At 44.3% G+C, this 25,925-nt stretch overlaps 1 protein-coding gene across 2 annotated transcripts in view; it reads left to right on the plus strand.

Moving 5' to 3' along the window:
• Positions 1-25,925, plus strand: part of SH3TC2 (SH3 domain and tetratricopeptide repeats 2) — a 51,671-nt gene that overhangs the window by 8,276 nt on the left and 17,470 nt on the right. For both annotated transcript variants that reach the window (XM_045998917.1, XM_045998918.1), the window contains exons 2-10: positions 1,342-1,440; positions 5,104-5,231; positions 8,342-8,447; positions 10,855-10,998; positions 12,072-12,273; positions 13,053-13,126; positions 15,499-15,694; positions 23,242-23,375; positions 25,851-25,892. In XM_045998917.1, coding sequence (XP_045854873.1) covers positions 1,342-1,440; positions 5,104-5,231; positions 8,342-8,447; positions 10,855-10,998; positions 12,072-12,273; positions 13,053-13,126; positions 15,499-15,694; positions 23,242-23,375; positions 25,851-25,892 — 1,125 coding nt within the window. The remainder of the gene's footprint in view (positions 1-1,341; positions 1,441-5,103; positions 5,232-8,341; positions 8,448-10,854; positions 10,999-12,071; positions 12,274-13,052; positions 13,127-15,498; positions 15,695-23,241; positions 23,376-25,850; positions 25,893-25,925) is intronic.

The raw sequence follows: 25,925 nt of genomic DNA on the forward strand, positions 1-25,925 counted from the left end.
GATCTGTTCAATGATAGCTCATTACTCTCAGCTTTCCCGCTAAGCTGCTTTCAACACTGAATCCCTAACAAGACGAGAAGCTGTGAGCTGATGGGTCCTTCCTTCTGCCTATTCAAACCCAAGTCCATTTCATTCTCCCTATACATCACCGCCAAAAGTGCTAACCTCTCCTGCTATGAAGAAATGGAAGGTCCTCCACTTGGGTGTCAAAATGGGTGACACTTGGTGTCAAAAATCTCACTGTGTAGGCCTGGAGCAGGGAGCGGAGGCGCAGACTCCTGGCAGCCGTGTGAGGATCTGGGGTCAGCATTCATCAACAGTAAATGGATGGAGTGTGATGACTGGTCCCTTCTCCGTCTTGGGCTGCATCAGTAGAAGAACAGGTTCACAATGCAAAATGGGTAGGTCTGCTTGACTCCGATCCAGCACAATTCTACAATCAAAGAAACTGGGAGAAGTGAGGGGTTTGCAAACAGTGGCAGAGCCAAGATTCTGAATCCCTCTTTCCAGGCCCAGGCAGTGCTTATAATACTCTGACCCCCCACCCTGGTATAGTCCTTGAACAGTCTCATGGTCAAAGGAAAAGAGTAAATAAAAGTAATGTGTTACAGACTTGAGTTCTCTTGTATCTTGGGGATGCCACGAGGGAGGCCCACATTTCATAGTGGTGCTTGTGAAATTTCCCTTTATTCTTTTATATCCACTGCCTCATGCCTTACAGCTGTGCTCTCTTCTCTTTTCAACTCTCTGCTGTCCAAAGTGCCTCCTCCCTAAGCCTAGCCCTCGCCAGGATCTTCTTTCTTCCCCTTTCTGCTCCAATTCGACAGCGGCAAAGACAGGAACATTTTGGAGATCTGAGGAGAGGCCCCATACAGGACTCTAGTGGGCAAACAGTCTGGGGCCATCAATACATTTCAAGTCCACTACAAGCATGTCCCACCATCTCCCTCATGATGCCACCTTCCCTGGCTCTCCTCCAACACTTCCGTTATCCACCCATTACCTTAAACCTTGCTGCAGTCAGATCTATAATGACCTTGTAGCTTCAACATATATTGAGCATTTCAGTGTCCTCAGTCATGAAACTCAGTCTGACCTGTCGGTAGGAATCTGTTTAATTTATTCACCTTAAATAAAACAATAATACGCAGGCTACTGAAGAATTGAGATGAGAGGTATGACCGTTGAGTACTGAATAATTATTAGGCAAGGATGCTAGCAAGGAGAATCCTTCCAGGCCACCTGCCCTGGAGAAAAAATGGTCACTTGACAATGATTTGCAGTCCATGCTTATAACTTGCTTACACTCACATGAATGCTTTTTCATTTGCTCTCCTCCAGGTAAAGAAACCCCTTCCAAAGATCCAACTGTATCAAGTGAGTTTATAGCCTCATCTGAAGACAAGGAAAGATGTTGCCTACCACAGAACATGAATCCAGGTATCGAAGCCCCCAAAGAGAAGCCCTATTTTTTTAAAGTATTTTCCATGTAGAATACCACAGTACCCTCCCTAGCTCTCTCATTTGCAGGCTCCCTTCCTTTTATCCTTTCTAAGCACCTGCACCAAATGCATCTTTGTAGGCACGACCTTGACCATGGTATCCACTTGCTTTCAAACCTTCCAGTGCTCTCCATTGCCTGCAAGATGAAGGTTTTTCAGGTGAACACTCAAAAACCTTCACAATCTGGCCCATATTAGGAGCTCCATACATATTTGCTCTACAAAAAAAGTATATCAGCAATTAAATTTTAAGGTGCCAGAGGGCAGAGGTAATTTTGGGGATACTTCTATATTTATTCTACATGGTATCCTAAAGAGTTATTTATACATGGCTGGTTTTTCAGAAAATGTTTTGTAAATAAATACACAAACAGTTGAATAAATATTTGGAGGTCATGTTTATAGTTTATACACAGTACCTTATGCATAGCAGGTTCTTGATAATCCCTTGTTAAATAAATGCGTAAGTGAATAAAGGGTTGAATATGCAGGGTGAGAGGCGACGAGCAGAAAAGCCCCTGTATGAATCTTTCAGAAGCAGAACAAGATTTTGAAATTAACATGAAGGAAATTCATGTCTCAAGACATGTCTTTCACAAGGTTCTAGGTTAGAGACCTCAGCGGAACTGGCGGGAAGTTGGCAGCAGAGGGCGCTATGCCTGGGTTGAACTTCGTGCCGGAAGTTCTGGGGATCAACCCGCGGAAAACCCCGCATCTGTCCTACAGTAACAGGGGCCATTTTGGAGGGCAAGTCGTGTGCCAAGTAGGTGCTAAATGACTGCCTCTCATTCTCACGTGCACACGTCTAAGAGGTGCCCCCAAATACCCCATGTCAAAGGTGCCAGAGTCTCAGAGAGAAAGGCAACCTCCCCACTGCCGCACACACGGCTAGTCTGTGATGAGACAGGGGTTCAAGCCCCAGTCCTTGTTCATAGCCGCCATGCTTCATTGTCCCTCCAAACATGTGCTTCTCTTGGGCAGACAAACGATTGGTTTGTGAAAAAGATTTACATTAAGAATGGTTCAGGGGCGCCTGGGTGGCTCAGTGGGTTAAGCCTCTGCCTTTGGCTCGGGTCATGATCTCAGGTCCTGGGATCAAGCCCCACATCGGGCTCTTTGCTCAGCCGGGAGCCTGCTTCCCCCTTTCTCTCTGCCTGCCTCTCTGCCTGCTTGTGATCTCTCTCTCTCTCTGTCAAATAAATAAATAAAATCTTAAAAAAAAAAAAAAAAAAGAATGGTTCAAAGGACGGAGATCAGGTAAATAGATGGTGTGTACATGTCATATCGGGTTCTTTCCTTCCCCAGTTGCAAATTCAGTCAAATTGTTGGGCTGGCCATGAGAAAAACCTTGCCCTTTCTTGTTCTTGTATCAATCTGCTTCTTTGCCTGTTAGCTTGGGCTGTCCTTGACAAAAGGTGACCCGCCACCTGTTGTTTCCAGAAAGCAGTACAGTCAGCATTTTGCCTTATCAGTGCATGAAGCCCAATGAGCAAATGAGGGGTTGAACTTGTCTGTCTTTCAGCGTTTTCCACAGTGATGCTGTTTCCAGGAAAGTCACTGAGTAAGAAGGGGACATTCTACCCCAGCCTCCAATCTCTCCTTCATGTGGAAGAGTCACGGACAAAATCAATCAGATACATTAGCATGATTAAACCAGCGGTATTCAGAAGGACTTAAAAAAAATGGCGAAGAGTATTTCATACTAACACTGAGGTGAACTTGATTTATTCCCCTGTCTGGTGATGCTGAGGGCACCATTGGATCCCCACAGTGGGCCCAGACAGGAGGCTCTGAGCGGCAGCTCTTACATGTCGAGATCTCAAAGGCAGTGTGCTCATTTAAATTCAGGTCTTTTGAGTGACATATCCATGGATTCATATACGGGCAAGGAGATACACACTGAAGACTGTCATTCACTGGGAACTATTGTGAGACATTCTAGAAGGAAGTTTGGATCAGACTTTGGAAGGACAGGAGAGATGGATTTGGTGGAAAAAAGTCACAGAATCAGGGTTGATTATAGGTGTGACAAGATGAGCGCAGAGGGAGCAGTAATCCCTGCAGCGCTGGGGTGGGGGAGTTTGTGAGAGTCAACAGCTAAGGCTTAATGTGTTAATTGAATATTTATTATGTAGGAGGCCCTGAACAAAAAGCTTTCTATGCATAATCTCCTTTGTAAGCCTCTTAAAAGCCCTGTGAAGTAGATACTTGGCAAGTCATTTTGCTAATGGGAAAAGTCAAGTGTAGAGAGATAATTAACTGTTCAGCATGGCATAGTGAGCGAGGGCAGAGCCAAGCCTTGAGCCCAGGTCTGTGTGACTCTACCTCCCTGGCTTCGCCTCCTCTTAGAGGTCAGTGTGCTGATCCGTGAGGCTACCAGACTGGGGGCTGGTTGGGACGGCTGAGATGGAGGGCTTGGTTGAGGTTAGAACACAGGCCAGGGAGGAACAGAGCGGAAAACTTCTGCCCGCAGTTTGCACCCATGCCAGGTCAGTTGCGGATGTCCTATTGGAGCTGGACGGCAGCCACAGCATTTTCAGGACTTCTAGGTTAAAAATGGGCCTTTTAAACATAGGAGTCTGGGCTGCTTTGTGTTACCCAGGCCAGCATGAAAAGGGCTGTCTTTAATGGGCTCAGGGATTGGCAAAGTCCCTGGCAAGTTAAGGCTTGAAGAGAGACCTCCATAATTATCCAGTCCAATGACTTTTTGGTTCATTGTGTTGATAATTAACAAGATTGCTACTTATTGTCTAAAGAAGATGTGGCAAAATGCAGTTATAAGATGAACCTCCTCAAGGTGGCCTTTTCCAATAACACCGTCCGAGGCGCAGCCCTGCCCCTTGCAACCACTGCATCACACTGTTCACCTGATTACATTGCTTTCCTAGCACTTTTTCCTAGCACTTTTCTCTATCTGAAAGTATTGTGTTCATAGAATCAGTTACTTACAAAGAATACGAGCTCCATGAGAACAGGGACCATGTCTATTTTGTTTCCTGCTGTATCCCAGGACCTTTGCTCATAGTACTGGTTGAATCAATGTGCATTTCAAAGAAATTAAACATAGACTTTAATACATTAAGCAACTATCCTGGAAAACATTAATGGACTCATCATTAGAAACAGTTTGGAGAAAATGTATGGTGTATACATAATGCATAAAGTATAGACTATCTATTACATATCATAGATTTGACATATAAATGATTTCCACATATATAGATAAATTAGTATTTGTTCAAAACTTTCACAAATCATCCACAGGAAGGTGTTTATGTCTAGCTCTTTTTGTTGGCACTGTCACCTCGGTGCCAGGCAGCCTAGAAATATACCTTGTTCAAAGCAGAAATAACAACAGCAACTCCTGGGATTCCAGAACATTCCGAGGCTTCAGCCTCTTCCTTCTCTCTTTTTTTCCCCTTGGAGGTCATTTTAAAGGAGGTGCTCAGGAGATCGTGAAGATTACTTATAATCTCTAATTAAGGAGGGCACCAATGTAAGATTTAGGTGTGGGCAACATTGGGGTTTACCTAATTCTTTTTTCCCTTTTGTTGCATTTCCAGCTGCCCTGACTGGCATTCCTGTCTCTGTTCTCTTTAAGATCTGACGCTCTCCTTCAGTGTGAAGAGCCGCTCCCAGAGGTGTGTAAATGGCCTCCTGCAAGAAGCGGCCAGGAGACGACTCTGGGCGCTGGAGAATGAGGACCAGGAGGTGCGTGCCCTGTTTCAGGTGAGCTGGAGTGGCCCCATGCGGCGCTGAGCCTGCCTTGTGTCAGGCTGTGGCAAGGCTCGCCAGCACCTAGGACAGCGCCGGGAACTGAGTAGGCTCTCAAGAAAACAACTAAAGGAAGGAAAGAATGAATGAAATCTACACATTTGCTGCTCGGCGAGAATAGGCATGACTCAGAAGGGGGCAATCTCTGGGGTTGCAGAGTCAGAGAAAAAACGGTTTAAAATCTGCCACTCATGGCTCTGTGACCTTCTACAAGTGACTCACCTGTCTAGGACGAGAATTGTTATGATATTTACCTCATGAAGTATACCTCTTAAAAAACGTGATAAATTTGAATTTTGTTGGTTTTTTTTCATTGTGATGAAATAGACGTAATGTAAATTTTCAATGTTAATTATTTTCTGTGTACAGTTCAATGGCATCAATGCACTCACATTTTTAATACCCATCACCACTATTCATTCCAGAACTTTTTCATCATCCCAAACTGAAACTCCATATCTACTAAATAGTAACCCCTTTCCTCACCACTGGTAACCACTAAGTATACTTTTTTTTGAAGTACCAAAATTGCCAATAAAAAATTAGTAACTATATATTTTAGAATGAGAGGAGAAAAAGGCAATAAAGTAAATAAACCAGTCCTTCCTCTTTCATAGTGGGTAGCTAGTACCTTCAGTTGTTAAACCAAGGAAGAAGGGTATGACCAAATTATTTACAGTTTAGGAGGAATTTTTTTTTTTAAAGAACTTATCCATTTATTTGATAGGGAGAGCACAAGCAGGAGGAGCAGCAGGAGGAGGGAGAGGGAGAATCAGACTTTCTGCTGAGTAGGGAGCCCAACATGGGGCTGGATCCCAGGACTCTGGGATCAAGACCTAAGCTGAAAGCAGACACTCAAATGACTGAGCCACCCAGATGTCCCCTAGGAGGGACTTTCAAAGAGAACCAAAGTCAGAAATGGTTAAAAGTTGTTGCAACTAGAGATGGGAGAAAAGAATATTACTTTATGTAATAAACTAATATGTTCTAGTTATTTTTATAGTCTCTGAATTAATGTGATACAAATTAAAAAGGGAAACATGTTCTATTAATCTGTCACGTTAAAAAAAAAAAAGACTGGTTTGTGGGGAGGAGCCAGTGAGTCAGTATCTGTAGAGAGCTTGGCACTTTGCTTGGGTGGTGGCATGTTCTCCCTAAACAGCAGAGAAAGTATAAATAGTAGGTTTTTTTTTTTTTTTCAAATCTCCAGAATTCAGAAAGTTGGAGGCATGAGCTGCTAACTGGCACCATAGTTCTTTTAAAAATTTGAGTCACTTTTGGTGTGGGCAAGAGCTGGGTTTGATTGAGTCAGGTGATCTGCTGGGCTGAAGGTTGAGCTGGGCCAGCTTGTGTGCGGGAACAGAGAGCTGGAGTCAGCCAGATCTAGGCTCCGGTCAGGGGCCACAGCCTAAGCACAGGTGACCTGGGGCAACTGCTTAACCTGTCCATGCCTGGGCTTCCTTGCCTATTACACATGGATAATGCCATTTTCTATTAAATCTGAGATACTGCTTGATTATAAAATGCAGCAATATTTTCTATACCTTGAAGAAGGGGAAATAAATGCTGCCAATTAAGTATGATGTCACACTTCTTTATCTTTAATTTCAGAAATGATTAAGTGTGGTAGAAGTGCATCTTGAATGGATTAAGTAGTGTAATTGTACTCTTTACATAGGGTTATTGTGAGTTAAATGAGGCATTGTTCGTAGAGGAGTGAAGTGCATAACAATGGATGAATTTCCCGGATATCAGTTTTTATCCAGAATCCCTTCCCTTATCAACAGGATCTGGGGACTCCTGGGACCTGGTATGGGTTCTCTTCCTTCCTCTCTTTCTATCCTCTTCTTCTTTCCACAGGGTTCCCCGGGACAGTGTTCCAGGGGTTGATCTTTGATGGCAGGACCTGGCCTGGGGGAGGAAGGATGTTCTGACCATCACTCATGATAGTCAACTCTAGAAGCTTGGACAAGCAACAGAGAAAGATTTTAGGGGAAAATCAAGTCTGTACAGTAGGTCAGGCCTATTTTCTCAGGTATTAAAAAAAAAGGGAGAGGGGGAGCATGCAAATTGGCACAGCCCAGCCTTTCTAGAGGGCATTTTAGGATGGAAAACATGAATATCTACATTCCCAACTGCAGAATTACTTGTGTCAAAACCTCAAAGATTTTGCTATAGGATGTTTATCATAGTACTGTTCAGGATGGTAAAAGAAATGAAAACAACTCAATCATCTAACCGTAAGGAAATGCTAAGAACTTTGTGAATGTAATAATGGCATGAGTAACTGTTACAAATACTGTAAATTGATTAATGATGTGGGAGATAGTTCGTTTCCAAAGATTACAGAACAATTTGTGGTTTGTGGAATCTATAAATAGATTCTATTTATATAAATAGAATCATGCATAGGAAAAAAGATTCAAAGTTAATAAACTGAAGTGTTAAACCGGATGAGCTCCTGGAGGAGAGACTGTGGATGATTTTTTTTTTTTTTGCGTAATTTGCTTTTTCCGTTTGTCAGCTTTATAAAAATAATCATTAGACACAGATTCACAGTCAAACTTGCTTCCAATGTGCCTTCTCTTTTATCCTTCACCTTCCCCCATCCTTCCAATGTGCCTTCTCTTTTATCCTTCACCTTCCCCCATCCTCCTTTTTTTTTTTAACATGAAAGGTAGAATTCTTTGCACGTAGTTCTGCCTCCTGGTTCCTTCTGTTGCTGCTATTGTTCTGTGTAGCGGGGTATTTTTGGAGGCTGCCTCAGAGCACAAAGAATTTCCTCACTCTCTTTTACGGCTGCGTAGTATCATAATATTCTAATGCATGGGTGAATCAGAAATCGTTTTATCCAGTCTCCTATTGATGGACTTTTAGGTTATTTCCTTTTTTTCTTTTTCTATTTTTTTTTTTGGTGCGTGTGTGTGTGTGTGTGTGTGTGTGTGTGTGGTGTAAGAAAACCCCAGTGCTACAATCAAGAAATTTATACGAAGCATTTTGCACTTGTCTGAGTTTGTTAACAGGATAGGGTCATCCCAGGCTGATTCACTCTTCTCTTTACGCAGGACCTCTCAGCCAGGTTGGTGGGCATTCAGTCCCAGAGGGCTCAATTCCTCATCACCTTCAAGACCATGGAGGAAATCTGGAAGTTTTCCACCTACTTGAACTTAGGTATGACATGGAGCAGGCAGGTGGAAGAGAACCTACATCTTGGTTCCACCCATCAGGAGGGCTTGTCATTAGGGAATTGATCGGTATCTGATAATTAAAAGAAGTAGAGCCCTGACACGGATGGTTAAATTTTGAAATATCACAAACTGCCTGGAACTAAATCTAAAGCAAGTATTAACTATTACTCTCAAATGCTAGCAAATCTAGATTTTGCTAGATTTGTTAGCATTTGAGAGTAATTCTAGATACTCAAATGTTAGGTACTCTCAAATTACTTTGTTTTCAGGGACAGACTACTTTCTTCAACAGTCAATCCATTGATAAACTGTTCTTGGTGATCACTAAATTTGAAGGACGAACTGAAAGGCAGATCGACGGTTAAAAAAAAAAGGAACCAGTCTTGAGTCAGATCAAAGTAGCTGCTCAAAATACTGAAGTTGTGGATATTTCAGCCTATGTTTTTGGACAAGAGTCAAAGAAAGAGATGGGCGAGTTATCTGCTAAAGGGGACTCAGATTGCAGGATTTTCTAGAAAATGACTGCATGGGGTGGAGGGTCAAGATGGCTCTTGGCTAGAAGGTAGAATTTCTCTCGTAGTCATGTTGATTTCCTGCTCACCACACTGTGTGTCTCTTTCTGTGATCATTTAGAGACCCGTCTTTAATTCAAAGTGTGCTCCATGGACCAGAACTTTTGGCATTGCATGGAGTTTGTTAGAAAAGTAGAATCCCAGGCCCCACCCCAGACCTACTGAGCCAACACCTGTATTTTAATAAGATCCCCAGGTGATTTGTGTGCACCTTAAAGTATAGGAAGCATGATGATAGAAAACACACAAGGCCTAATCACAATAGTCAGAATGGAAAGAAACAAGTTTTTGCATCTTAAGGAAGAGGATGTCTCAAAAGAAGCAAAATGTTAACACAAATAACTCGCATTCATAGGAATGCTTGAAATACTATCCATAATTGCAATTTGCTTAGTATCTAGTTCGGTTTTAACAAGGGAGCACATGCTGGGCATGAATGATGGAAAGAATCAGAGAAGGGACGATAAAGCCAATCCTGACTCCTTTGTGGATCATGGACAATCCTCCAGACACTGCATCATTAGGGGTTCAGGAATTTTTTTTTTAATCAACATATAATGTATTATTTGTTTCAGGGGTACAGATCTCTGTGACTCATCAGTCTTAAACAATTCACAACACTCACCATAGCACGTACCCTCCCCAATGTCCATCACCAGCACCCTATCTCTCCCACCTCCATCCCCTCCAGCAACCCTCAATTTGTTTCCTGAGATTAAGAATCTCTATGATTTGTCTCCCTCTCTGGTTTTATCTTGTTTCATTTTTCCCTCCCTTCCCCTATGATCCTCTGTCTTGTTTCTCAAATTACTCATATCAGTGAGATCATATGATAATTGTCTTTCTCTGACTGACTTATTTAACTTAGCATAATACACTCTAGTTCTATTCCCGTGGTTGCAAATGGCAAGATTTCATTTTTTTTAAAGATTTTATTTATTTATTTGACAGAGAGAGATCATAAGTAGGCAGAGAGGCAGGCAGAGAGAGTGAGAGGGAAGCAGGCTCCCCGCCGAGCAGAGAGCCCGATGTGGGACTCGATCCCAGGACCCTGAGATCATGACCTGAGCTGAAGGCAGCGGCTTAAACCACTGAGCTACCCAGGCGCCCAGATTTCATTTTTTGATGGCTGCATAATATTCCATTGTATGTATATATATACCACATCTTCTTTATCCATTCATCTGTTGATGGACATTTGGTCTCTTTCCATAGTTTGGCTATTGTGGACATTGCTGCTATAAACATTGGTGTAGTATCCCTTCAGATCACTACATTTCTATATTCAGGATAAATACCCAGTAGTGCAATTGCTGGGTCATAGGGTAGCTCTATTTTCAACTGTTTGAGGAACCTCCATAACTGTTTTCCAGAGTGGCTGCACCAGCTTGCATTCCCACCAACAGTGTAGGAGGAGAGGTACAGGAATTTGAACCTCAGTCAGGAAAACTTTAAGGAGAGGGAACCGGGACCCCCTAGAGATCAAATTAGAATCTCGAAATTCCTCTATGGATGTATTAGAAGAAGGTAATTAGGTTTGGTCATCTTATCATTCATTATGGAGACCCATAATGTGTTGAAAGGAGTAAATGTCATTTAAAAATGACTTGTGTTTCCCAACAGATGCTGAGAAGAATCAGGTCGCTCTAGAAATTTTCTAGCTACCTCTTTATGCTCTTCTAATTTCAGTTAAATGGGATCAGGTTGGGGACGAAGGTCTGGGAGGGACCTTCAGAAAGGAGCTTCCTCACCCTTTTCTGTGCTCAGCTCGTGGCAGAAATCATGCTGTTCAGGAATCATGTTGACTTGACCTCTTAGGCTATGTATCTGCATGTCTGGAACATCTCCTCTTTGACCATAAGTACTGGCTCAGCTGCAGATTGGTGGAAGATACAGAGATCCAAGTGTCAGTGGATGAGAAACACCTGGAAACAATATACCTGGGCCTCCTGATACAGGAAGGTGAGCATGGGGGATGGATGGGGTGGTGTTTTATCTGGGTATTTATTATCAGAGCCCCTGAAATAATTAGGATACAAAGGAGGCAAAAAAAATGTTTCCAAGGTAAGAATATTCATAAATGGACCCACCTGTTACATATTACCCCAAACATCTCTGTCCGTTTGACACTGATATCGAATGAACAGGTGTGGGTGAGGCTCACCGATTGTCTGATGTGAGACCCTCTTGTGGAGTTTGGAGAAGATGCCCCATGCCAAGTTTCCACCCAGGCAATTAAATCTCCAGAGATCGGGGCCTAGACTCTGGTATTTTCTAAAAGTTGCCCGGATGATTCTAACGTGCATCCAGGAGTAAGAATCCCTTTTCATCATATAATGTGATTGTGAAATAAAATTGCAAATCTTGCAAAACCTGCAAGATTTCCTGAGATGGAGGAAAATGGTGTTGGGGAACTTCTTGGAGCATAGGCCAATCTGTTTATAAGGAAGGATCCAACAGGTGCTTCAACCAACCAGCTAAGGACCCATGACATGGCAGGCACAATGAAAGAGTCAGATTTGCTTAGAATGTTTTGCATTCTAGATTCTAGATTTGCAGTGCAATCTAGATTTGCATTCTAGATTCTGTTTGTGATCACGTTGAACAAAGCACAATGGAAGGAAAGAATGTCATACTGTGCTACTATAAAATCTGGTTAGAGAAACATCAACCAAATTTATTCTTTTTTTTTTTTTTGGCTCTAAGATTAAGTAGAAGGTTACAGTTGTAACTAAGTTTCTGTTAATTTTTGTCCCCCCCCCCCTTTTTTTTGTTCAAGGTAAAGTTCCAATTCAACCTTACTCTCACAAACCTCTCTGAGCTTATTCCCTCCCAGTGGCTTTTTAGTCCCTTGCCCCCCACTCCATCCAGTTTTTCTGGGACCGCAAAGATTTCCCGTGGTGCTTCTCCCTTGACCGTGTCCTTTACTCCTAGGAAGAAAAGTAGCCGGCCTTCTGTTTAGAAATGTTATGTTGTGTGATAATCCCTTTCCACCTAGTGCTACTCCTTGGAGGGGCTTTTCTCATTATGTACAGGCCACTTCTTCTGCAGAGCCACGTGCTCCGTGGCTCCGCCACCTGAGAAGGAAGGAGAGTATTTGACGCTGTGCAAGAAGGAGTTAATCTCCGTGAAGATCACTGACAGCGAATCCGAGTGGGAGGGCATGTCCTTGGTGACCGGTCAGCGGGGTCTAGTGCCCCTGTCAGCTCTGGAACCTCTGCCCCTCCCTTTCCACCAGTGAGTAACCAACTACATCTTGGGAGTGGGTCCCAGAGCAGACTGAGGTCGGCACAGTGCAGGGGAGATAGGTTTGTAGACGCAGTCATCTACGGTCCTATGGAGGGAACAAAATCTGGGTGGGTTCCCCCCCCTTTTGTCATTCCTTTATTTTTTTAACAGTCAAAATTTGTACAATTTGGTGAAATATGAGACAACTCAAAATTTCAGTTGGACGTTGTACCTACTACCTGGTCTTCAAATGCAGTGTTTCTCAGTATGGGGACTGGGGACCATTTGTATCAGAGTTACTTGGGGATTGACTACAAGTTCAGCCTGCCTGGCCATCCTCAGGCTCTTTTGGGATCAGATTCAGCAATTCGCCTTTTCTATAAGCTCCCCTTGAATCTAAGGGGATGTATTCCATACTGAAGTTTGAGAATCTGGACCTGAAGGCTTTATAACCTCAAACATCCAGAGGGGCCATACACATGATCCCAGGCTGTGGACCCCGTGCTTGGCCTTGGCAGAGAATCTGACAGTTGAATGGAAAGAGATCTCTGTTAGTCATTTAACTGGCAAACTAATTTAGAGCCAGAAAACATCTAGGCCTGCTGGACTCTCCTTTTCACAGCACCTGATACAAAAGAAGTTCTCAATAAATGTTTGTCACCTTTTATTAGGAGTACTAACCATGATACTTATGATCATGGCCATTGTTTTTATTCTAATGAACTATTCTCCTCGCTGGTGGCATTTTTTGAAATCCGTCTTTGCAAACCCCATGTTTCCATTGGCAGATGGTTCCTAAAAAATTATCCAGGAAGCTGTGGCCTTTCCAGGAAGAGGGATTGGACAGGCTCCTATCAAATCGGTATGGCTGAGTTGAAGACAGTATCGTCAGAAAGATAATACCGCCCTGCCTCCTAATTTTATCTGCAAGTTTGGAGTCATTTGGTGTGAATTCCTGCCTAGCTTGGACTGCTGGCTGGACGTGGAGAAGCCAGTTGCTGCCTGCTGTTTCCTTGCCTGTGACATGAGAGTTCTCAGTCTGGGGCTGTTGGTACAAAGGTTCACAGTGGCAGACAGAACGCACACATGAGTGAGAGCCTGGGTAGGAGATGTTAGCAAATGGGGATTTAATGATGGGTCAGGTGAAAAAAGCCCAATGTGAGCCAAACTGGCTGCAGGCTGCCTGTTTTCAATCTCGGGTCAAAATGTTTTCAATTTCCCTTAAACTTCTGTGAAATTGGTCTTGAATTTAGGAAGAGTAAGAATGCCTGGCATGTGATGGATATACTCAGTAAATATTTGTTGAATAAATAAATGTAATAGATATATAAAGGTATGCATTATATAAACATGCATGTATTTTGGGTAATCTCCATGGGAATGTATATGTTTATGTGTACAGAGACACATACATACATATACAAGCGTTTCTGTAAGGACATATGTATCTACTGGAGATGAACTTCAATGTTCTCTAGTATCTAGAACATATATTCCTTTCATCTTCATCCTTAGAGCCCCTCCCACCACCAACCAGCCTAGCTCAAGTGCAATTTTGTAAGCCGTGAGCCCAAATAACACTTAAAAAAAAAAAAAGAAATAGAGGGAGGGGCACCTGGGTGGCTCAGTCTGTTGAGCGTCTGACTCTTGGATTTCGGCTCAGGTCATGATCTCGGGGTCCCGAGATCGAGGCCTGTGTTGGGCTCCATGTTTCAGATTCCCTCTCCCCCAGTCTCTCTCCCTGCTCATGCGCTCTCTGTCTCTCTCTCTGTCTCTCTAAGATAAATAAATAAATCTTAAAAAAAAATGGAGGGAATTATGGAACCCAGATAGGGCTAATCAGTTGACTCACCATAAACAAGATTTTTGACTATCTGCAGTAAGATAAGCATTCCTTGGAATTATGAATACAGGGCTATGAAATTTGTTCTCGGTTTGAATTCTGGCTCCACAGCTGAAAACCAGTGTGACCTCGGCCAGTTCGTGAGCTCTCACTATACTACAATTTCTCATGAGAAATACTTAAAAATTTTATTATAAAACTGACTTTGAATGCCATGGAAAATCGATTGAGTGACATCTGAAAATCACTCAGTACAGTTTTCTCACACTGCAAGTGTTCAACACACTATTTGCCTACAAAGTGTGAAAATTTCTGCTCCTGAGGATACAATCCATAGACACTTGATCAAAAATGTCAGGGGAGGTGGAAACAAAGCCCGTAGCTACAGCAGAGAAGCTAAAGGAAACATGGAAACCAAGACACATAAGAGCCATTATCTCCAGGAAAGCAACGTTAGTGGAAAGAAGGGTTAACCAGCAGTTGGTTAACCCAGCTCCTTGGACAAATCACAGATCCTCTCTGTTCTTCCACCTTTTAACCTGTAAGAAGGAGAGTGTGATGGCTGCTCTATTTACTCTTTAGGACCTTGGAAAGATTTGAGAAAATGAAAAGATTTGAGAAAATGCTCTATTTACTCTTTAGGACCTTGGAAAGATTTGAGAAAAGATTTGTAAGCTGGACAGCACAGAGCTTGTAAATATGTCATTACTAGAGCTTAGCTGGACAGCTCACCAAGTTGAGTCATGACCATAGTCAGAAGGCAAGTCTTCCAAATCCTTCTGGAGCCTGAGAAGTTTTCCGTTTACCAGTAATAGGAGGCTAACATTTACTGAAAGTTGGTTAGGTACCAGGCATGGTGCACTTAATCTCTTTGACTTTTCCTAATATCTATGAGACGAGTATTCTTACTGTTCCCATTTTATAGCTGGGGAGACTGAGGGTCATTGTAGCCAAAGGACTGGAAGGAAAAGAATGGAGAGATCTCACAATGTTTCTCCCTCTGGTCTGTGGATTTGTGCTAACCATGATGAAGTATTTACATGATAATGGCAAATCAGACACAGTAAGGCAATAGAGTAAGCTTTCCAGTTCTCCAGGAGTGAACTTTATTCAGTTTTAGGTATCCTGAGGTGAGCTTTCCTCCATTTGTTAAAACATCTTTTTTTTTGTAAAGTGTTAGTGAACATGGATGGTAGTTCCTTTCTTTGAATGTCCCAGTTTGGAAAAATTAAAAGCCAGTTACCCTATGTCATTCCTGCCAATTTCTTCTTTTTTGTGGGAGGGGGTGATGATACTGGTCCTCAAAATTCTAAATTCAGGGAACCCTTCATTTCCTATTACACCAGGAGCAGTTTCTGCCTTATTTGGTTGATGGTGTTATTTCTCCACAGGCAGAGGAAAATGTAAGGCCTGGAAGGAATATGAGAGGGAAGAAAAGGATGAGCTGAATTTTCACCGGGGAGAAAGCATTGAGATCATCGGCTTTGTCATACCCGGGCTTCAGTGGTTCATTGGGAAGTCGACACGCTCAGGAGAAGTGGGCTTTGTTCCCACCAGGAACATAGATCCTGAGTCGTATTCCCCGATGTGAGTATGGCAGAGGGGCCCTCTGGGATGTCCTGGGGTGAGATGCCTTCCCCAGGGGCCCCGCCCCATGCTGAGCGGAGCTGCAGATGAGCTTCAGGGTTTCCTGGCAAGATGGAGTCAGAGGAGCGTGTCCTGACCACCACAGCTGCCGCAAGGGATGCTGGGAAGGAGAGGATGAGTGATCCGGGAATGAGTCAGTTCATTTCTGTCCAGCAGATGGTCACTGAGGCCTTCTTGTATGCGAGGAGAGAGGCACAACTCCAAGCCATAGGGCTTTGCTGTTATCCCTGCAGGCATGGTATCAGTACTTGTATTCTGCCTCTCACCCCATCCAGTCAAGGGGCTCCATTGAGAGAAGGGCACACACAGGGACCTATAGATTACAGCTTAGTGAGAGGAGACACCCTCCCATGGAGGTCTGAGGAAAGCTTAATGTATGACGACAGCGTGGGCCAGGATGATAGAGGGCATCCTTTCCTCTTTTTTGCCTCGGGTCTGGAAGGGCTAGTTCTGAGGAGCAGACCCATCCATGGGTCCAGTGAGGACCAGATGGCCAGCTTGGGCTGCCCACCCCCCATGGAGGAGCAGAGCTTGGGAATATTGACAGTGTCTCTGGGGTGGGCTTCCTGCATGAGGATAGGAAATTAAGAGGAAACCTGGCCCAGTAAGTACCAGATGGAACACAGACTTGGCTGATAGCGTGGAGACACTGGGAAAATGTGGCCCCAGGATTGTCTAAGGCCTTACGCACCCAGATTAGAATGTCTTCGCTTGTACAAAAGAGCCACCGAAGAGAGTGGACCAAGGGCAGAAGCTCCCTCTAAGCCTTGTCCTTTGTAAGGGAAGAGACAGGTCATTTCCCCTACACAGAAATGTGGGAACTCAAGTGACCTGAAGCAAGGAAGAGCGCTCGCTGAGCCCCTAGAGGATTATGGAGTGAGTGGGAGTTTATAAGCAGGAAAAGGGTGTCAGGAGAACTTTCGTGAAATAGACAATATTTGAGTTCAACTTTGTAGGATGCATTTCAACTGATGGAAATGGGGAAAAGTGATCACAGGTAGGAAAGCGAGGGGCTGTGTGATGAATGACCCGTGTTGGTTGAGAGGCAAGGGCGTTGGTGTGACAAAGGTCAGTGGGGTCGAGACGAGATGTGGCAGACAGAGAATTCCTGTTCAGGGCCTGGCAGAGAATGGGGAGCCATTGAGTGGAACCCTGGCTTTAAGTGGGGCGTGTGAGAGCAGGGGAGAACCTGGAGGTAGGAGACCAAGGACAAGATGAAGGCTGGCACTTGGGAAGGGGTGGGGGAACGGGAAGGAGAGGGCATGGCTAAGGACCAATCAATAGGAATTGAGAGATTCTGGGAATTTCACAAATATGGATGCCGGTGTTCTGTCCCCAGAAGTTCTATCTCATTGCTCTGAGTGAGGCCTGGCAGCCAGGGTTATGGGAGCTCCCCAGGTGGGGTTAATGGGCAGCCAAGGTGGGAACCACTGCCCAAAGCACACCCTCATTTACTGCAGGGGCAAGGGAGGACCCCCAGAGTGAAAGGGCTGAACCCAAGGCCTTGGGTCTGGAACTCCAGAATCCTGACGTGAAATCTAGGTTTCTTTTTCTACCAGCTCTGCAGCTGAGGTCCTGGTAAGATGGAGAAAGAATAAACACAGAGATTTGGTGAGGAAGAACAATTTACAGAACAGAGGAAGAAAGGATGTAGCCAAGGAGACAAAAGAACAAAGGAGGCGCATGAGGGGAAGGAAGCGGGTTGGGAGGGCAGTTAACACTGTTGCAGACTGCAAGAGGTAGAACAGGGCTGCCTGCTGAAAGGCCTTGGGGACTGGACCCTGGAAGGTCACTGGTCATTGAGAGGTCAGTGGCCATTGGAGGGAACCTGGTCCTCAGGGGGCAGAGTAGCTTAATGATCAGATTTCCAGAGCCAGACCGCCAAAAGACATTCATGGCCACGTAAGCACATTGTGTGTCTTCATTAGCTTACCAGATTGGCGACTTTGGACATGTTAATTGGTCTTTTTATGCCTCAGGGTTCTCATCTGTAAAATGCTTATGATATTAGTATTTGCCCATAGGATTGTCAGGAGTTGACATGAGCTAACACATAGGAAGCACTTAGAATGGTGTCTGGCACAGTGTGTGTGTGTGTGTGTGTGTGTGTATGTGTGTGACCAATATGCTCTAACTCTTCCTATGGCCGCTCCTGCCATGGGGGGTCTTCTTTGAGAGGCAGTTTTAATAGGCATCAGATTTCACAAACTATATTCGGACTTCTCTACCTCCTACCTTGTACTAACTAGCAATAATTCATGCCACTAAATTAATTTGATTATCATATTTTAAGAGGCTTAGTAGAGGATCCACTCTTGCCATGAGGAACATGGCCCCCTGTACTGCAGTGGTGGCTTGAGAATTCTCCTTATTTCTGCGGTGTCTTCTGTTGGCTTCTCTACCTGGTCACCTGTGGTACCCCATCACCAGAGACCTCACATGATTGCCTAGTGAAGGGGAGGGTGAGCCAGGAGACGGGGAGAGGTGGAAGAAGGAGGAGAGAGGGAAACTGGTTAATCAAATCTGCGCCCCCCCCCCCCAGCACTCTCTAGATCACGGACCTCTCCAAAACACAGCAGTAAGAGAAAAAGCCTCAAACAACCTGTTTGCAGGCAGCGGCCAGGGTGTGGAGTCCTGGGAATCATCCCGTGTGCTATGCAGGTGGTCTGGCCACTGGGTGTCACTCTTAGTCTGTGTTCACTTGATACAAGGTTTCTGAAGAAGATCCAGCATTTGCTGGTCTCCATCCTCTTCCCTCAGGCTGTGCTAGATAGTATATTACTCCTTAAAGTGTATCCATTCATTCATTCATTCACTCACTCAGCTTTCCATCCATCCATCCATCCATCCATCCATCCATCCATCCATCCATCCATCCACCTGTATTTATTTAACCAAATAGGCAGTCTTTTGAGAGTGAAATTTCTCAGAAGCTGTTTTGTGAGTCAGATTTATTCTATGCCTCTGACACATGGGCAAGGGATCCTCTTTTTCCGTGGCAGAAAAGTTGTGGGTTTCCTTTTATTTATAGCCCGTATTTCAACACCCACTACCTGGTTTCACAGGAACAGCAGCTGGAAAACCACTTGCTAAAAGGGGGCAGGCATTCTGTCTGACTAGACAGGGTATTTGTTTTGGCCAGAGTGCCTTTAGAGATTTAAGAGTTATTGATGGTAACAGAATGCCACACCTTTCCTTTCCTTTGGTTTTAGGCTTTTAAAAAGTATTTGGTGTGTGTGTGTGTGTGTGTGTGTGTGTGTGTGTGTGTGTGTGTGTGTGTTGAGGGGAAAATGTCTTTAGATATAACTGAAGACCCCTGTTATTCCTTCCTACTTTCACCTTGTGACCCTGATTCTTACTCCAGGGAAGACTAGTTGAAACTGATATGTAACTTCCCAGTCATCATTCTGAGACATTTTAGAAATGGATATTTGTAAACAAACAAAAAAACAAAAAGCAAAACAAAACACACACACACACATGAGTATTGTGTATTTAAAAATATATATACATGTTTGTTTGTTTTTTTCCTGTAACTGCCCCTTTTTTTTCAGTTATGGTAAATTTAAGACTTACTCACATTGTAGTAGATATAGTTCCTTTTAATAGAGTGCTACTTAAAGGAAATGTATGTACTTAAATTTGTAAATTAAAAAATAAAGAAGATTTGAAAAATTAATGCACTCAATACCAGAAAAAAGAACACAGGCGATAAGCCTCTAATTTATAGCACTGAAAGTTTGAAAAATTCTATGTTTCTTATATCCCCTCTTTTATTCTTCCTGTTGTTTATCTCTGTCTTCTTAATGATTCCATTTCCTGTGGCATCTATTTTTGCTGATGAGAAGTTCGCTGTTAGTCTTATAGCCATTTCTTGGCAGGTAGACAGTTTTTTTTTTTTTTCCTCTCTTTCTCCTTTTTTTTTTTTTAGGTTTTTCTTACTGATGTTTCGTACTATGATACATCAAGATGTGATATATTCTGTTACATATCTATTGTAAGGTGTCTCCTGTATATCGTTTAGTAGCTATTTCAGTGGAGATCTGTGAGTTGCTGCTACTCTCGGTCTATCATGCTTGTTTGTCTTAAATATACTTAAAATATACTTGTGAATGATCATTCAGCTAAGTGTAGAATGACCTTTGAAGTGGAGGGTAAAATAAGTATTAGTATAATATTCAAATCTGTTTTGCCAGGGTTTTGTCCTTTTCATTAATCCTTAGAGAAAAACAATTTTTCTTGCGTTGACTGTCTTTGTTTCTTTGTTTTCTATCTCGCTAATTTCTTATTTATCTTTATTATTTTCTTCTGCTTTGTTTTTGTTTCATTGATTTATGCCCTTATCCTTTCTGTTTAACTCTTTCATCCTGTAAATTGAACTGTCAAGTGATAGATCACCAAATCCTGAAAGAAGGATCAGGAGAAATAGAAAACATGAAAAGAAAGGTTAAATCTAAAGAAATGAAGTCATGTTGAAATGATATTATTTTTATTTATTTTGCTTAGGATGTGGTGTACTTCTTCAGTCTGAAGACTCATGTCTTTCTTCAATTCTGGAAAATTCTCAGTCATTCTCCCTTTGAATATTTGCTTCTCTCTCATTCTTTTTAGTCTCTCTTCTGGAATTCCTAACAGAGGTATGTTGGACTTGCCATTCTAGCTCAGTCTTGCTTTATCAGTTCTTTTGTATTTTTCATCTTTTTGTCCCTCTAGGTGCATTCTGGATGATTTCCTCCAAACAGTCTTGAGTTTCACTAATTCCCCTGCTGGAACTAAATGTGCTGCTGACCTCACTCATGTAGTTCTAAGTGTTCATGCCTTTATCTTCATTTCTAGAATTTGTATTTTGCTATTTTCCACATATATTTATTTTTGCTTATCAGGTTCTGTATTTTCCCTGTAGCTTCTAGCCAGTCTTTCATCATTTTAACCATGCATATTATAAATTAATCTTTAAATTGTTATTTCCAGCTTTTGTAGTGTTGATTTACCCATTTGTGCACTGCTGGCCTTCACTGTCAGTAGTTCCTTTTCTTGTGTTTGTAGTTTTGGTTATGTGAATGAATTTTCAACATTTTACTTTTATTTTAATTTTTAAAAAGATTTATTTATCTATTGAGAGAGAGAGAGAGCTCACGTTCAAGTGTGCGTGCACATAGGGGGAGAGGCAGGGGGAGAGAAACTCAAGCAGATACCCCATGGGTGTGAGCTGGATGTGGGGCTCCATTCCATGACCCATGAGATCATGACCTGACCTGAAATTGCAAGTCGGACGCTTAACCGACTGAGCCAACCAGGCACCCTGAATTTTCAATGTTTTTAAAGATGGTCTTTGCATGAAGACCGGACTGAAGAAAATATCCTGGTAGAGCAGTTTTGGCACTGGCTTTCCCTGGAAATTTAGAAACTCAGTGGTCCAGGGCTGGTTTTTTAATGTCAAGTTCTTTCATTGTACTTACACTGTACAGAGCCCACACCTTCTAATGGTGTAAGTCCAGGTGTTTGATTTTTTTCCTGGGGTCTCAGACAAATGGTAAGTGTGTCATTGGCAGGTGAGTTTTCCCATCTCCTCTTCACAGAAGCTGCAGTTCTTGCCGCGTCAGGCAATAGTGAGCTCATATCTATGTAAGGAGCTCAGTTCAGCTTCCCTGCTTCGCCCGGACCCAAAGTCCCATGTCCGGTCCCTGGGTAGCATTACAGGGTGAGCCCCAGCTCTGAGGGACAGGGTCCCACCTGAGAACTCCCGGGAGCCTCTGGGCCATCTGCTGGTGTTTACCAACTTGACTTTGGTTTCATCTTTTGTTTCTGACTCTCGGGCATTTCCCTTTCTTCCTTTCAAGTTAAAGAATATATGAAAATATTTATCCTTGTCACATTTTATCTACTATTTGTCTGTGTTTGTGGGTGAGAATAGCCCCCTGTGGGGGCTTTATATTTCTAGAATCTTACTCTTCTAACCCCATTTCTATATTCAGAACACCCTAAGGTAATTTGTCAGGCTTCTTGGACTCTTTCTAAATACCTGGGACTCAGGACATGAGCAGATCAGCTGTGAGGCAATGGGCCACAGAGGCTGAAGATCACAGTTTCTGTCTCAGCTTGACTGCCTGCTTGCTGTGTCATTCTCAGCACGCTACTAAATGAAACAGCAAATTCAGGAATGCTTTGCAAACTTTAAGCGTTCTACAGAAATTCGAAATCATATAATGATTTTATAGAATCATACAGGGATGATTTGAAATCTTTTACTGATTTCTTTTGATCTCAGATGAGCTTAGTTGTAGATTTCAACCAGATGTTGTTCTGCGGATGGCTGCTCTCACGGTGCTGGGAGAGTCTAGAGGTCTGAGGACAGACGTAGGTGGCAGAACATGGTACTCCCATCCCTGCCACTCCCTTAATTCTGCTTGAACTAGAAAAGTTTGTTTGTTTGTTGTATTTTGTGGGTTTTTTTTTGTTTTTATTTTTTCCATTTCCTAGCTACCAACTTTATTTTTCTGTGCCTCAGTTTTGTCCTCTGTAAAAAGGAGTAAGAATAGTACCAGCCTCATCAGGTAATTGTGTAGATTAAATGAGATAAGTGTGTCTGATTTGTAATAGGCTCCCCCCACCCTTCCAAGGACTAGCTGTTATTACCTCTTGGGCTTCCAAGTTATTTTTGTTAAAAAAATGGTTTCTGAGGTTAACCCTCCACCCCTCCAACTTTATTTAGGCCTGAAAGAGATCTTAGAACTTGTTCAGGTAGACATTCTGGATTGAACATTTTCTGAGGCACTTCTAGTTTTCACATTCTTTGATTCAATGACAAATGGCAAGTAAGCAAATTAGTTTTAACAATGAGTTTATTCAGTACAGTGAGTATAAGGATCTCTATTATTTGTAGACATTTCTCCTATCCCTTGACCTTCCTTCTACCCACTTCCCATCTCCCCTCTGAATGTCACATAATGCTCTTGTTTTGTGCCATGGAATCAGAGGTCAACAGTTGTGAAAGGTTCTTCAGACCAGAGTCAAACTCTCTCTATTGCTTCTCTAGACTGTGTCACCTGTCCGTAGTGTTTTCTTGAAATAACCCAACAAAGAAACATCTTTTAATGGCCTCTTTTCAACCCTTACCTTGGGGTAGCGAATTCGTATTTCTCTATTAGAAATGGGCACTAGGTGGTCTCAAAGAAAGGGTAGGGGTCAAGAGAAGGGACTTTGTTTTTCTCGAGAGATAGAGTTTTAACAGGAGAGGTGTTTTCATCCCCTCTTTGATCTGTTGGGCAGCCACGTAGCTTGTTTCTTCCTGCTGGGGTGCTCAGAGCTCTTCTTGCCGGGCAGCAGAGATAAGTACATTATACAACAGAGAGATGAGGAGTCTGGCTGTCACTTTGGCAAGTGGGTCCATGGCTTCTCTGTCCTTCACTGTGTCCTGGGCTGGAGAGAGAATGGGTGTGTCTGGAGCCTTGCACTGATCTGTATCCATGTCTTTTGTCTCAACACAGGAACAAGAGCTCTGCCTTTTTCAGTGACGAGGAAAGATGCTCTCTGTGGGTCCTGGGAAGTGACAGGAAAGCTGAGTGTGCCAGCTTCCTCCACACGCTTGCTCATACTGACATAGCGTCTGTCTACCGGCTTAGTGAGTGTTTGCTCCTTGGACCCCTCTGAAAGCTCAGCCCAGTGCTAGCCTGAGAGGCCAGCCCTATTGAGCCTTCTGTTCTAACCTTGGAGAAGAAAACCTCCTGAGTTGTGACTGAGGTCACCTCTTCTAGGCTGAGGGAGGCCTAGGTCCCTGATGACAAAGGCAGGACCATAGAATGTTACAGCTTCTAAGAGGTGATTTCTAAGAGGTGATTTCTCCTCCCATTTTACAGATTGGGAAACTGAGACCCTGGTCAATTAGTGCCTTGCTCATTTTCTAGTCAAGACAATCCCTAGTCTACCACACTGCACCTAACACTGACGCTGGACTGTCGAGGTGTGTTGACTTTGTGGGGGCTGGGTCCTCAGTGCAGCCACTTCTCAATAGGGTCTGAATGATTGATTGAGCTAATGAATGCCACTCCCTTCCCTTACTTTGGGAGGGCCCTCTTCACCGTGTCAGGAAGTGCATTCACCTTGTGACGGTGGCTGGAGGAAGGATTCGTGTTTCCCCCATCTCTTCAGCGATGGCGGTACTGTGTCCCCCCGTGGTGGGGGCAGATTAGATGGGGCACAGTTCATGGCCACAGAAGAGAAAACCTGCAGAAGCAGCGTCAGGCCCGCTCCCTGGGGCAGAGGTGGGCGGCAGGGTCACCATGCACACGGGGCATTTGCGAGGAGCGCCTAGCCGCGAACTTTCTTGCCACAAATAGACCACACGAGCCACCAGGCTCAACTAGGAAGCTGAAGCTACGGGCACCGCCTGGGAGGGGAAGCTGAGGTCTGAAAATCCCGGAGGAATTTGGGTGTGCCTCGGGCACAGGCGGGCCACAAGCTTGGATCTAACGGGTCCACCGACTGTTGATCCAATGGTAGGGGGAGATCTAGGGGCAGGTTCCAGGCAGCCCATTGCCTCCTATGTAAAGACCAGAAGCGCTGCTCTGATGGTTGCAGGGCGGAGCCTTACGATGACGCAGGCGTCTCCCGGCACCATGGCAACCAGCAGAGGGGCGTCCTATTGGTAAACTCCAGCTTCGCTCCGCCCCGGGAAGGCATGCCCTTTGTAATTTTTCCTCCCAGAGGGAGCATCTTTTGTAACTCATGCCCATTGCGTCCTCGGTGGCCCTGGCCTGGAGTGAGATTGGCACGTGTTCTCAATGTCAACGAGGGCCAGGGCACAAGGCCAGCTCCCTAGCTCTGCCATGTTTGGCGGCGGGCCCTTCTACCTTTGCAGGTTACAGATCTCAAGTAGCTACAACGACTCTTACAGAGAGCAGTAGGCCAAGGCTTGACCGGGTGCGGGGCCCACTGTCCGCAAAGCCCACCAGAGACCCCAGAGTGAGGGCAAAGGCGGCTGTTGCTTCTTGGCCGGGGAAAGGTAGAATCTCATTTCCAGCAGCCCCTGTCCTGGGAGCCGGGGCGGGGGCGGGGGCGGGAAGCTTGCGGGGCGTGAATCTGGCCTTCCCCTCCACGGTTAGGCTTCACCTCCACAGTTCCACCCAAGAGGGTCCGGTTCTTTGCTGCCAAACTCAAGTTGTCTTCTTGGTTCTCACCTAGGTTTCTTCTGCTTTTGTAACGTTGGGTGGCTGTCCCAGAGCCACCTTGATCTCTGTGTCTCTCCTTTCCTCTCAGAGTGTGCCTTTGCTGCCTCCTACCTGCTGGGAAATGCCGATGATTCTCTGACTCCTTCACAAACTCCCCTCCCCCAGCTGCTTTGCCTTCTTGCCCAAACGCTTCTCCTACCACTCGGACCCATTCCTTGTGACACGCTGGGGTTCCTAAGTCTGTGTTTGCAAGTCTCAGCCTTTTCCCTCTGCCTACAGATCCACTTCCTTTTTGGCCTAGAGCTCCTGTGAGTCCCTCAGACGCAGAATATCTGAAGCTCTGCTCCAGACGGTCCCTTCTTCCACCTCATCCCACGAAGTCACTTCAGGGGACAAAACTAGGACCTTAGATGCCCCTTCGCTCTCTTTTCTTCATTAGTCACCTTTGCTCACCTAGTCCTGTGTCATATTGTGCAGTGGAGTCCCTGGCAGTTGAGAGGATGGGTGAGGCTTGAATGGAGGTGGGAGGGAGGAGGCATGTAGACATGGAAACGGGAGGCGATGCCACAGGTTTTGTTCATGGCTCTGCTGTCCGCTAGCTGGGAGATTTGGGCCTTCGGAATCCGTCATCCTCCTTATACCCCCACCTCCTGGAAAAGAGTTCGTGTTTCCAGCTTCTCTGTTTTTCTTTTCTGGCTCTGAGTCTTATTTCTCCCTCAGTTCCCAACTGTAAAATGAGCGGCTTAACCAAGAAGCTCTGCAGGTCCCTAGGGCTGTTAAACTGATGATGGAGAGAATTCTGCCCAGTTTCTCAGAGAAATTTAAACACAAAGTGTCCCCAGGAACCACGGGTCTGGGGTGCGTCTGCAGACACAGGCGTGGTGGCCCATTCTGACCTAACACCAGCTCTGTCCTGCATCTCTATCCAGGTGGGTTTGAATCCATCCAGAATCTTCCAAATGATCTAAGTGGTGAGTAGAGATCATGCTGAACCTGACCTCCCG

The sequence above is a fragment of the Meles meles genome, chromosome 3 (genome assembly GCF_922984935.1).
Source record: "Meles meles chromosome 3, mMelMel3.1 paternal haplotype, whole genome shotgun sequence".
Lineage (NCBI taxonomy): Eukaryota > Metazoa > Chordata > Mammalia > Carnivora > Mustelidae > Meles > Meles meles.